The 11,948-nt window shown below is 48.5% G+C and overlaps 1 protein-coding gene across 1 annotated transcript; it reads right to left on the bottom strand.

Moving 5' to 3' along the window:
- Positions 1-1,295: 1,295 nt before the first annotated feature.
- TNFSF4 (TNF superfamily member 4) lies at positions 1,296-11,655 on the bottom strand. The gene is made up of 3 exons (XM_075156665.1): positions 9,601-11,655; positions 5,216-5,258; positions 1,296-3,540 (listed from the first exon to the last, which is right to left on the bottom strand). Exons 1-3 carry the CDS (start codon positions 9,805-9,807, stop codon positions 3,176-3,178), a joined length of 615 nt encoding a protein of 204 aa, XP_075012766.1. The 5' UTR covers positions 9,808-11,655; the 3' UTR covers positions 1,296-3,175.
- Between the last annotated feature and the right edge of the window lie 293 nt (positions 11,656-11,948).

Here is an 11,948-nt window from a genome sequence, read left to right as displayed (position 1 = left end):
TGAAATATAAGTGCTGTCTAAAAACCACAGGCTCATTATCCACCATTATTGGTAACCATTTGTGGTAGAAAAGGAGATGACTATTGAAGGGTTGTGAATAGAGTTTAAATTAAATGCTTCCCATCGTTGGTTCTTGTACCCATGTAAAGAGAAGGAGCCCCCATCCCGTCTGCTCTGCACCGCAGTAGTTTCTTCTTAGCTGGAGAGCAAGAGCCCCGTGGCTCTGATGGGTGCAGTGAGGCCAGCTCCTTCCCTAGGGGTGACCGTGGCTCTTACATCAGCTTTGTCACCCTGTTCCTCACTTTACATGAGTGGGGAGATAGGAAAGAGGAGAGAGAAGGGAAGGCATACACCATGGCCACTTCTGTAGTTTATGCAGTAGCGTGTGTTAAATCCAAGACACAGCAGCAGTGGAGATTGCTTTAAAATTGTGGAGGAGTTGGTAATCCCTGGCTGATGACTGTATTCTGTGAAACGGGTCTCATGAAAAGCCCTGTGAGGGACAGACCACAAGGTCCTGTTTCAGTGGCGGTAAGCATGGGAAGGGGAATGCGCTGTCCCTCCAGAGTTAGGGATTGTCTCCAGAAACTGTCTAGTCAAGCCCTTGCACTTCAACACCTCCAGCTGTAATGAGCTTTGAAGGGTGACCTAAAATCTCAGTGCACTGACCTGGTTGAACAAAGCTGTAAGATGTGACTTTAGTACCATCTACGAGCTCCTACAAGGCCTTAACAACCCCAATTACAAAAATTAATTTTTCTCATATCAAAGAGACTTTTAACCTTGTGGAGGAAGGAGTCGCCAGATACAAACAGAACCTGATGGTATGGAAACTTACTGGCGAGGGCGGGCAGTCCCTCAAGTAATTAATCTCAGGAATTGAATTGTTTCAACCTTTATTTCAAGACAAGTGCATGTACACGTATATATGTAGGTCAGCCTAGTTCAGCCTGAAAATGCGGAGGAATCAGTGTATGAAAAGCCCTCTCCTGCTCTAAACAAGAAGAAAGGGTGCACCCTTCTGAGGGTACAAATCCATTTGTGTTGTTTAGGCTTAATCTTTCTGGCTCTCCTGTGCATCCCTGTCCACACCACTGACACGGCCTGCCCGCTCTGTGTTAGCCCACGTTAGGAAGCACCAGCCCTGCATGCCCTTGCAGAGAGCTGAAACTGAAGCGAAACTGTAAAAAAAAAAAGTACGTATGTGAAAATTTCATACAGTTTTCATACTAGTGAATGTATAATTCACCAGCCCCCCCCACTCCCAAGGGACACTGGAAGCCCAAAGGTTACAAAGGAAAGTTTTATTAGCTTTTAGGAAGGAAAATACATTCTTACTTCAGCTGGGGAGCGTGACAATCCCCAGCTTGGGGGCAGGGTGCATCTGCCTTCGGTTCCAGTGGCGGGCAGAGTGGCCAGAGGTAAAAGCCCAAAATGCCTCTTGCAGCTGGGGTGGAGCATCCTGCGGGTGCAAGTCAGTCCACAGCTTCTCAGTCCTGAGATGACAGAAAGCTGCTTCTCAGCACTGCATGAGTAACTGCTTCAGCCACAGAGGTTTCCCGTGGGGCTGTGGCCTGGCCCCGTGTAGGGAAGTTCATAAAACCTGCCAACAACAGCGTAAAGCATATGGAAAAGCTCACCGAGGCCTGGAAGATTTCCTTAGCTGCCTTTGGCACCTGAGCCCGCAGGAGTGCTCAGCCAGGAGCGGGTCAGCCTGGGAGCCGAGGTGAGCGGCAGCACGGTGCCTGTGTACCAGGAATGTGCCAGGGCATTGGGAGCATCTGCAAAGAGGAGCTTAGTGCTCACAACCCGAAGTCTGAACTCTTCCCAGTGTTTCTAAGAAATCTTAAGTAACATTCTTATGCCTACAGTATAAATACATAAATACTTTTAACAAAAGACTTTGGAGTGTACAGCCAGTTGCTGGAGTTCAATGGGAGCCAGGTAGTCAACTTGCCCTTAAAATCTGCCCCACTTCAACCAAAAATATAACAGTTGCTGGCTGTGCTCAGGTCATGTGCTGCCTGCAGCGCAGGCAGGCCAGGACTTGTCCTCAGCAGCCACAAGCTGTAACGAGAAGAGGGATGCGCAGCCCAGGATCACTGAGAGCAGTCTGACTTCAGCAGGAGCCAGGCAGGGTGTGCATGGGTGCACAGGCACATCACGGAGGTCGTGCCTGTGAATCTCTCTGTGGTGCATACCTGTATGACAAGGTCTACTGCGAGGCTCACGGGAACCATCCGAGTCCTCCCAGAGGAAAGGATGCACAGACCTGCAGGTTTCACTTGGTCCATTAGAGAGAACCCACCAAATCCAGAGTCTTCATATTTTTCCAAATTTTTATGTGCCTGGATCATTTTTGTGTAAAGCCAGTCTCTCTGTGTGTGCTTGAAGGAGATTCTCCTTCAACTTAACACCTCCGAGGGCTGGTGTCGAGATGTAAATGTCCCACCAGATATTCCCTTGGCTCAGGCTTCAGTAGTCTGCAGATAGCTGGAACAGACCAGCTCTTAAAAGCTGCTCCTAAAAGCCTCATAGTGGCTGCAGGACCTGCGTTTCTGCTGTCCAGTGCAGTCCTGTTAGCTCATTTCAAAATACCATCTTGCTTTCGTGGCCTTTACCTGTCAGAGAGCATTGCTTTGGATCACTGCAAAGGCAGTCCTTGCCGCCTCTTCCCTGTCTCCTGCCTTGCCAGGCAAAGGGCTGTTGAGCAGATCTGTTCTCCTCCTTCTCCAAATGGCTTCAAGACACTTGAGGTATCTTTCTGATTTACCAGACTTTTATTTTAGCAAATGTACAGTGCATTTGTACTATATACAGATACTGTCAAGTAAATAGAGAAGCCCAGGGTTTCTCTGATATGAGCTAAGCTTAGGTGACTTTCTTTGGCTTTCATTTCTGCTCTCCTCAAGGACTCCTCACATCCCTTTCTCCAGTGTTAGAAAGATCCATCCTAGGTAACAAAACAGCTGTGCAGAGCTCCAAAGAGATGAACATGGCATGCACTATATAAAGCCTGTTTGCTCTGTGATTGATCTGCACTTCAGCTGAGGCTTTCTGCAGCCCCAAGGAGGGAGGCTAGAGCAGTCTGCCTGTACAAGTACAGCCTGTGAGAACAAGCCTCCCACGTGCAATTGGTAGGAAAGGCTGTACTTTACGTGTTACATTTTGTATGTCATCCTCTACAGTGAGTAAATGGACTTAGTAACACAAGGCTAAATGATAAATCCTCGATGGTGGCATTGGCGCTGATCCACAGGGTGATATTATCTTGTTCAAACAAGTAGAGCACTGTGGTGAGATCTACTGCATTGCCGCTGTCCTGGACCGTTTGCTTGCAGAGGGCCCTGCTGGTCGTCTTGTCTGTCTTCCACAGTGTCAGCTTCAGCGAGTCCTCCTCCTCCAGGTCAGGGAAAAGGTTAACACCCTTCAAGGACACTAGGTAGAGGCCATCACAGGTGATCATGATGGAACCATTTCTGATCTGAATAGAGCCTACTTCAGCAGTGAGATTCATGGCTACTCCTTTAATGCTTTTACCTAGAATGGAAGAAAGCAAAGATGATCCCACGATGACCAATGTCTTCTTGGAAATGGGTTGTTTTATATGGACTGACTGCAGGAAAGGTAGAAAAATATAGGAAAGGAAGAGAGTGAACTAGAGAATAGGGCAGAACAGAGCTAGAATATCATCTACTCTAGACATCTACAGTGGAAATTTCCAGGTTCCCACTCCTGAGCAAGCTGTGCCTTTTGGACTACCACTCCGGTTTATATTAATTATTCCTCCAAGTTTCTATTTATGCACTATTTATTTACTGTATGTCTGTCTTAAAATACAGGCATGTAAGTAAAGCATCTCTGTGAGTTTAGGAAGCACAAGTTCCTAAAAAGAACAGAAAATAAAGATAGTAAAATAGAAGAAGTGTTCAGAGCTGGAAGGAAGAGAAAAAATGGTTTCTCTGGAGATGCTGGTAAGGTTAAGTCCTTGCCTTTGGGTTTGTTTTTTTTAAAAAAAAACCAGAACACACGGTAAAAGAGCAGCATAGAAACAGAAACAGAAGAAACAAATGAATACAGAGCAGAGTCAGGAGAAATTAAACCAGAACTTAGCATGAAAGGTTTTCTCTTGGAACAAGCAGTAACTGTTCCCACAGCTATGCTGGAAATGTTTCCCTGCTGTGCTCCTGGATTTTCGGCACACTAGCTGAAACCCCTGGGACATCACCAGAAGGTCTCCTGCCAAACAACACCTCTGAGCCCCTCTGGGTTGAGGCCAGATTTCTCAAGTTTTTTCTCTAGGAACATGGGTTTCTGTTAGGTTAGACTCATTGCTACCTTACAATACTAACTGAAAGTAAAACTGTCAACAATATTTTTAGTAAGATTTAAAAAATTTAGTATTTGCTTCTATCGTTGAGGTATGTCATCGGACAAAACATCCAATGTAGTCGGCACGCAGAGCACTGCTATTTCTGCTACCGTGTGTACGCTCGCTCGCTCTTTCCCAGGAAATCATTTACATTTTTCATAAATCAGGAAATCATTGACTTGTTTCAGAAATACCCCAAGAGCATGCCGCGTGTACTCAGTAAATTCTCAAAAATACTTTTCTCGTTCTTTCACAGAGTGAAAGCTTGTTTTAGTAGACAGGTAAGAATTGCAGAAATCCACGCAGATTTTCAGTTTTTTTCCTTCCGCTTTGGGAAAACCCTTTTGTTTAATTTCGGCACCTTGCAGCACTGGTTCAGATTGGCCCCGCTCCCCCCAGACAGCTCTCCTGGCACCTTCCTCTATCACAAGAAATAGCCATTGCTGTGACACGAAGTGCTTAATAGCCGCCGGCATTTTAGGGGCTCACCGGCTGCCACGGCGGTCCCCGGGGACCGTGAGTCGGTGCGGGGCAGAGCGGGGCGCCGGGAGCCCTCCGGGGTCACCGGAGTACTGAAGGGTTGCAACCTAGAGAAGCCGGGTACCGGGAAAGCTTTCCGGGTGAACCGGTGTCCAGGGAGCCCCCCGCAAGAAACGCTCCGGGGAGCCGGGAGCCGTCCGGTAACCGGGGCAGCGCTCCGGCGGAGCCGGGAGCCCTCTCTAGGTGCCAAGGGAACGCTGCGCGGTAACGTCGGCTGTACGGGGGCAGCGCGCCGGGGGTACCGGAGGTCGTCGAGGGGCCGGGGGCCCTCCCGGAGTGCCCCCTGCCCCGACGCCCACCCACCTGTGTACCGGATGTGGGTCCACGGCACTTCGTCGCTCCGAGACTGAAAAAAGAAGAAGAGAAATCCTTGATCACGCACCGGGCGGGCCCCTCGCTGCTGCCACTAATCGCTTTCGTTTCCCCACCGGGACTGCGCCTCTGAAAGCACCGCAGGCAGCCTCAGGTGGCACGGTTGCTGCTAGCCAGCTGTGCTCCTTACTTGCTTTTATATCATTATTATAAAATACGATTTTAGAGAGGTTCCTAGCCAGTTCGACTTCCAGCATGGTGCTGAGCCCTCCAGAGCACACCAGGTAGTGTTGGTCCTGTTTAGAAAAACATCCTGGTGAATGTAATCGAGTCAGACCAAACAGTAAGGAAGGACCTTGGGGTGCAAAGCCTCTTCTGCCTGACCCCCTCGAGTCTGACTTACAGCCAGGGGTGCCTGTTTGCAGAGCTGGGACCCAGATGTGCCCCCGTTGTCTCACCCTCCTCCTGCAGGGCACTAAGAGGTGGGTTTGGCTTTATGGTTCCCTGCGCTTTGGGTCAGGCTGTTACTGGATGCGTGTCTCTCAGTGGCTCCCTTAGAAGTGCATTAAGACATGTTTAAAATTGATTTGCATTTTATAAGTATAACAGAAAAAGCGAATACAAATACAGACGTGTGTATCTTACTGATCAGATATGCAAAACACCAAGCTTCTGTATTAGATTTTTAAATCTGAACTTTGCATCTCAAACCCATCTCTCATCTTAACCACAGGAGGCCCAAGTCTGCAGTCTCTTCACAACCACAAGTCTTCAGCGTTTTGCCTGATTAAAGAATGAAAGGTCAGGCTCGCTGCTCCGTGGTGTTCTCCTTATAGGTCTCCTCCTGTCATAGGTTTCCTAAGGGAGAAGGTGCGCTGGTGAGACGTGTGTTGGGCTGACTTTCATGTATTTGGCCTCGTGTGTTACAGCCCTTTCACTCTGAGCACAGGGAAAGAGTAGAGAGTGAGCACAGACAGGCAAATCTGCAGGTTCAGTGCTGCGCCCTGATAAAAGCAAGCAGCAGGGGAAGGAGGATGGAGCTGGGCTGCCCTGTGCGGTCTGTGCCAGAGGGTGAGGTGGGTGCTGGTGGTGGGAAAGGTCTGCTCTGGTACCCTCTAGTGCTGCCACAATGATGCTCTGTCGCTTGCTCCACTGGCAAGGCTGGATTCAACTACCAAATACAAGCTTTTATGGCACACCGGCTCTGGTGGAACTATCTCTCCTGGCATTACTGATCCTATCTATTGCCTCAGCAGCTTGAGTCTTACGCTTACTCTTTTTCTAGGCACCTAAGGGCATGAGCATTTCACTCTTCGGCTCAGGCAGCTGGGAATTCCAGGTAGTTTCCCAACAAGACAATAGCTAAGCACAGGACCACTGAGTTTCTGAGGTCAAACAACATCCACTGCAATCTGTCCAATCTGGCTACTGGTGGACAGGGTGTATTAAACACAGACAGATTGGGTGACAAACTTGTAGCAATTGTAAGAATATCAGCCCCGTTGTCACTAATGCACATTACCTGTTTTACATATCTCTGCTAGTTATTGCGCGATCTCGAAGCACTTTGCAATTATCTACTAGTAAATTCTGCTGAGGAGAGAACGTATCTGTAGGACTGGAAGGATGTCCGTGAGCTAGTAACAAAGTTAGTCACCCCTCTTTTTCTGTTCTGCCTTCTTATGGTGTGCAGGAAAGGATGCTAGGAGGGCTGAGGGCACAGAGGTGCTCCTTATGGACTGCTTCAGATTTTCCCGTATCATTTAAACACAAAGTTGCCACATCATTTTTGCCTGTTCTGGATCCCCAAACGTGAGACTTCCTCCTATCTGGGAAGGAATAGTAAAGACTGTGTCTAAAGTCGTGCTACATGGCAGAAGTTTCAGGAATAGGTTTGGACTGCACAAAGCGCAAATCTCAGGGGACTGTAGCAATATGTGCTGAGAGGACCGTTGTGATCATGTGCCGGACTCCCTGTGTCATTCAGATTGCAGATGACTGTGCACAGGAAGCGGGTTGTACCTTCTCCTATCCAGGAGATATTAGGATTATGGCCATATCTTCCTTATTTACATTAAACCTATGCACGATTACTCCTCCTGCACCTTTTCCTGCCCTGTTCAGGCAAAACTGTTCTGCAACAGATCATTAGAAGTTTTTGAATTCCCAACGGCTGCTTAAGGCTTTTACCTCCCACGCATTTGCCATTGGGGGCTTTCATACCCCCTGATCACACCTGTGAGTGGCTTGCCCATGGCCTTATCCCAGCTGGTGTGGCAAGAGGAGGTAATTCCAGCAGAGATGGGAACTCGCAGGCCTTGCAGATGGAAAAACAGACTATCACTACCTTTTTTTTTTAACTTGCTCATTTGGAAATCAAAGCTGAGGCTTGCTCTCCAGGTAGTATCTCAACAGAAACCAGATCACTGTCCCTTTTTGTTAAGCACAGTCTGGGCTGCAGATGCTGACTCTCCTGAGCATGTGCCATGACATTATTTGCACTGTGTTTTCACAGAGCGGTCCAGGGTTTTTTTAGGAGCCGTGAGGACAACGGAAAGTAATCAAATATGGTCTTGCTATGAAAAAAACACAGCTACTGTTTTGCTATTAAAGTTAGTGTGGCACTCTCCAGCCCTGGAGAGTAGAAGGAGACTCTTCCCAAGAACAGGGACAGCCTCTCGGTTGCTCCCACAGATCAGCGCTCCCAGCCTGCTGCTCTTATGCTGCTGTGCCCCTACTTCCATGAAGTCCATCTCCCTAAACTGCCCTGAGAGTCAAGTCAGATTAGTACTGCTGCCTCTTCTGTGGACATTTATCTGGTCAGTTCATGGTTATCCTACTGAGCCCTGTAATTCCAGTGTGATGAAATCCCCCCACGTACAGCCCACGAGACCGCTCCTGCACAGCATGGTGCAGTCCAGACAGGACACCATGGTTATCTGCTTAAAATAATAGAAACTGTTTCTGAGCCTGCAGTTAGCAAGTGTTTAAAACTGAAAAGGTTCTCTGGTGACTCGCAGGGCCTGGACTTTTCATCTGCTGCAGTCACTGCTCCTTGAGCACCCTGTTTCAGCTGTTTCTGTTGAGGAAGGGAAACTCGAGGCATGTACTGTGTCCCCTCCTCAGCTGCTGCTCTCTTGGGTTTGTAAGGCTCACAGGCAGCAATGCTAGCCCCTGCCATCTTCCTCTGCAAGAGGAGGATTTGAGTTAACATTTTTACAGAAGAGAGAGATACAGAGAGATGAGGAGTCACAACCAGAATGTGACCCAGGAGAGGTTTCTTCATCTTGAGCAGTGTGATAGCTTGCCCTTCTCCGTTGGCTTCCAGTGCAACTTCTCTCTCCCAAAGTAGTGGAAGAAGAGGACTGAACTGAATGAAAAGTGTTATCTTTCAGTGTTATCAAGGTCATCATTCTGCAGTTTAATAACCACTGTAAGACTTGGGTCAGTGAAACTTGTGCAGAGCATGAGGGCTTTCATTAAACAGCAGAGGACCCAGAGCACGAGGACATCCCTTCCTTGCATGGTTACATGCCTGGCTTGCTTCTTTGCCAATTTAAGTGGGAGGAAAGAATGAACTCTGGTAAGACAAAGCATAACAAGCTTTAAAGTGGTACATAGCTCCTGGGGAAGATGTGGGAGAAGTAGCTAGTGCATAAGCGGCACTGAAATAGCAGTGAAAGGTTGTTGATAATCCACCAGCCTGCAAACATGTGAAAGAGGCAAATGTATTTGCTGCAATTTTTGCTAAAGTATTCTGAGTCACACACACACACACACACACGCAGAGACAGACAGAGAGGCTGTCCTCTGCAGGTATAGATGACTATTCCTAAAGCCCAGTATGTGTGCAGGCTGAGCGCGCCGAAATGTTTCAGGGGTTTTGCTAGAGCTGTCACAAGCTAGCTTGCTTTTCTCATGTATCTGCCTGCACATATAGTACATTTTAAAAGTTCAGGAGGTGTTTATGAGCAACCTGAGTTCTGATTCTTCCACGTGCACTTGCTGAAAGCAAGCGTCCGCCCCGATGATCCCATTTAATTAAATGGAAACACACACGAGTCACTGCAAGTAGGGGAGGGAGCAGGAGGGAGGCAGACCTCCCTCCCCCAGGAGCTAGTGCAAAGATCATTCTTGGAACGATCCCCCTTCCAGACAACCTGTCCCCAAACCCTGTACTGGGCAATACTGGGTGTTGTTTTGAGGACAGGCAATGTAAAACAAAGAATGACAATTATTAAGGAAAGGATTAAAAACTTGTGGTTTGAATAGGGATAAACCTAAATGCTTTTTTCTTTTCTTAAAAAAAAAAAAAAAAAAAACACCATACAAAGCTTTACAGGCCAGCAGACAGTGGGTTGAACATGAGCTCTTACCGTTGAGGGTTGCAGAGAATCTATACCAAGGTAAATCAAGCAGGCAAGCAGTAATATCCACTGGGCAGCCGCGGACACGAGATGCAGCGTGTTCCTAACCTGTCCTCTTTGCCAGCTCTTCCACTCATCCTCTGCATGTTCCCTTTCGCGAGCCATCTTGTCTTGATTTCTCGGCTCTACCTCTGGCTGTCCTTCCATCTCAGCCATGCTGCCAGCAACTGCTGGGGAAGGGGCCAGGAGCACAGCAGGAGCCTGGAGGAGCAGGGGGCAGATGAGCTAGGTGCTCCTGTCCCAGGAGCAGAGATGAAGTGAAGACAGTGCCTTCAGGAACCTGCTTTATGCACACGGAGAAGCAGGCGGGGGAACTTCTTTGTGACTAATCTGAATTTCCCCTTCCTTCCTTTCTTTCTTTTCTTTTTTCTTTTTTTTTTTTTTTTTTTGTGTGTGTGTGAATGTGGGGGCCGATTTATTGCATCCCAGTTCAGTTTTGAGTAAGGGCCTTTGAAAGTAGATGTGTTTATGTCTTTCATAGCTTCAGCTGTGGATGTCTTGATAAGTGATGTTTCCAACAATAGCTAAGAGTTGGGTGGACAGTGCTTGTCTTCACTCAGTCTTTTGTCAGTAAAAGCTCTCATCTCACTGTTTGGCCTCAGGTGGGCGGTTTACAGGGGGCTGGCTCCCTCCCTTGTTAGCAGAATATAATGCTGCTGAAATGTCTTTTCTGTAAAGAAGTAATGAATAGGAAGGGATGTGGGACAGGTGGACAGCATAAAGAAAATACGCACTTTCCATTTCTCTTCACCTTTTTCTTCTGCTTTAAAGCCATGGGATGCTGCATGAAGCCTAAGAGGGAGAGGATGGAGAGCTGCTCAGGGAACATCCCTTTTTGCACACACTGAAACTGGCAGTCCAGGGAATGCACTCAGAGGGGCACCCCTGGCCCATCCAGGCTTCCCGCCTGGAAGGCTGGCCTGTCCCTTGGGACACCAGCACCTCCCTTTTGCTTGGTCTCCTTGTGATATTTGCTTGTGATATACAGAGCTGCTAAATGTCAGTTGTCTGCAGCAGGGACCATCTCCTGCGCTTATTTTGGGTAACAGGCTTTGCATCCTTTTTTGGGGCAGTCTAGCACTGCTCTTTCCACCACTCTTTTAGCCAGAATTTTTTCTGTTGTAAATTAGCATGTCATGACTGAAGTCAGGTGCTGCCTCCTCCCGGTGAGGATCGAGCCCGTTGGGAGTGTTATCGTCTGTCTGTCTTTCAGGGATGAGTTGTCAGAAAGTTTCTCTTCCCCAAAGTGTGCTCTCTCAACTTGTCACAAAGCACATGTCCTGACAAACGTGTACTCTGCATGCAGAGGAAGCAAGAGTAATGTTCTTTCATGTGTTTTTCCATCTAGGCAAGGATATTTCCTATAAACATAAACCAAATGAAGGGGGGGAGTACAGCAGCTGGGTAAGCAACCTCCCAAGAGGACACCCCACACTCGCAACCCTTGTTCTTGAAAAATAACCTCGAGTTGATGGTAGCTGGTGGATTGAGTCAGGAATACACTCTGGTGTTTGTCTTGAGCAAACCAAAAGTCACGGAAACTTAAGAAGGTTCAGCTTTCGCATTTTCCATTGGCCCTTGAGTGCATGGAAATTCTCGTCCCGTTTTCACCAGTGGCCACTCACCAGGGCGTGCTGGAGCCTCCGGCTGAGCCCCAGCCCGATGAGAGGCCCCAGGAACAACCCTAACCCTCCTTCCTCATCCAGAAATATGACTGGAGCCGCGGCTCCAGCGTCTGTGCTGCCTTTGAGCAGTTCCCTCTGATTTAGAGCATGAGTTTGGAGGTAGGATTTTGACACCTAGCAGTCACACAGCGCCTGGGAGCCTGGGCGGCCCCGCACGAAGCTCAGCCATCGGCCATGACTGGGCTTGGGCTTGGCCAAGCCCTGTAGAGGAGTGAAGCAATACCCTGGGGTGCTGTGGGGGCCTACTGAGGCTGGAGGGATGTGGAGAAGGAGATTGTTTGCTCCCATGGATCTGCAACATCCTACCAGGTCTAGGTGCTCACTTAAAAGGTCCCCAGAAAAACATTCACCCTACTTGCAGCCCTGGTGTCCATCCATAAGGGGCTTGGGGAACCCAGGGAGACCCTGGAGATGATGAAATCTCAAACGTGGCTTCAGAGCAGCTTCCTGGTTGGGAACAAATGCAGCTCTGGGTCCTTCTCCCATGAGCAGAGGTCTTGGCCACCTGCAAGTGCAGATGGATGGCAGTGATTGCTGGGAAGCTAAGACCCAGCTGTCCTGGTCCCACAGGAAAGGCAAAACAGGCTGGGGGGGGCTTTCTAGGCTGCACAA

Source organism: Calonectris borealis, chromosome 8, assembly GCF_964195595.1.
Source record: "Calonectris borealis chromosome 8, bCalBor7.hap1.2, whole genome shotgun sequence".
Classification (NCBI taxonomy): Eukaryota; Metazoa; Chordata; class Aves; order Procellariiformes; family Procellariidae; genus Calonectris; species Calonectris borealis.
This window is presented reverse-complemented; position numbering and strand designations above follow the sequence as displayed.

What these genes read in the sequence shown, in the direction of transcription:
- TNFSF4 (XM_075156665.1), bottom strand. Translation starts at nt 9,807, where the DNA reads ATGGCTGAGATGGAAGGACAGCCAGAGGTAGAGCCGAGAAATCAAGAC. An exon ending in ATTCTCTGCAACCCTCAACG is followed by an intron (nt 5,259 to 9,600) that starts GTAAGAGCTCAT and finishes TTCTTTTTTCAG; the next exon opens with TCTCGGAGCGACGAAGTGCC. An exon ending in GACCCACATCCGGTACACAG is followed by an intron (nt 3,541 to 5,215) that starts GTGGGTGGGCGT and finishes CTTCCATTCTAG; the next exon opens with GTAAAAGCATTAAAGGAGTA.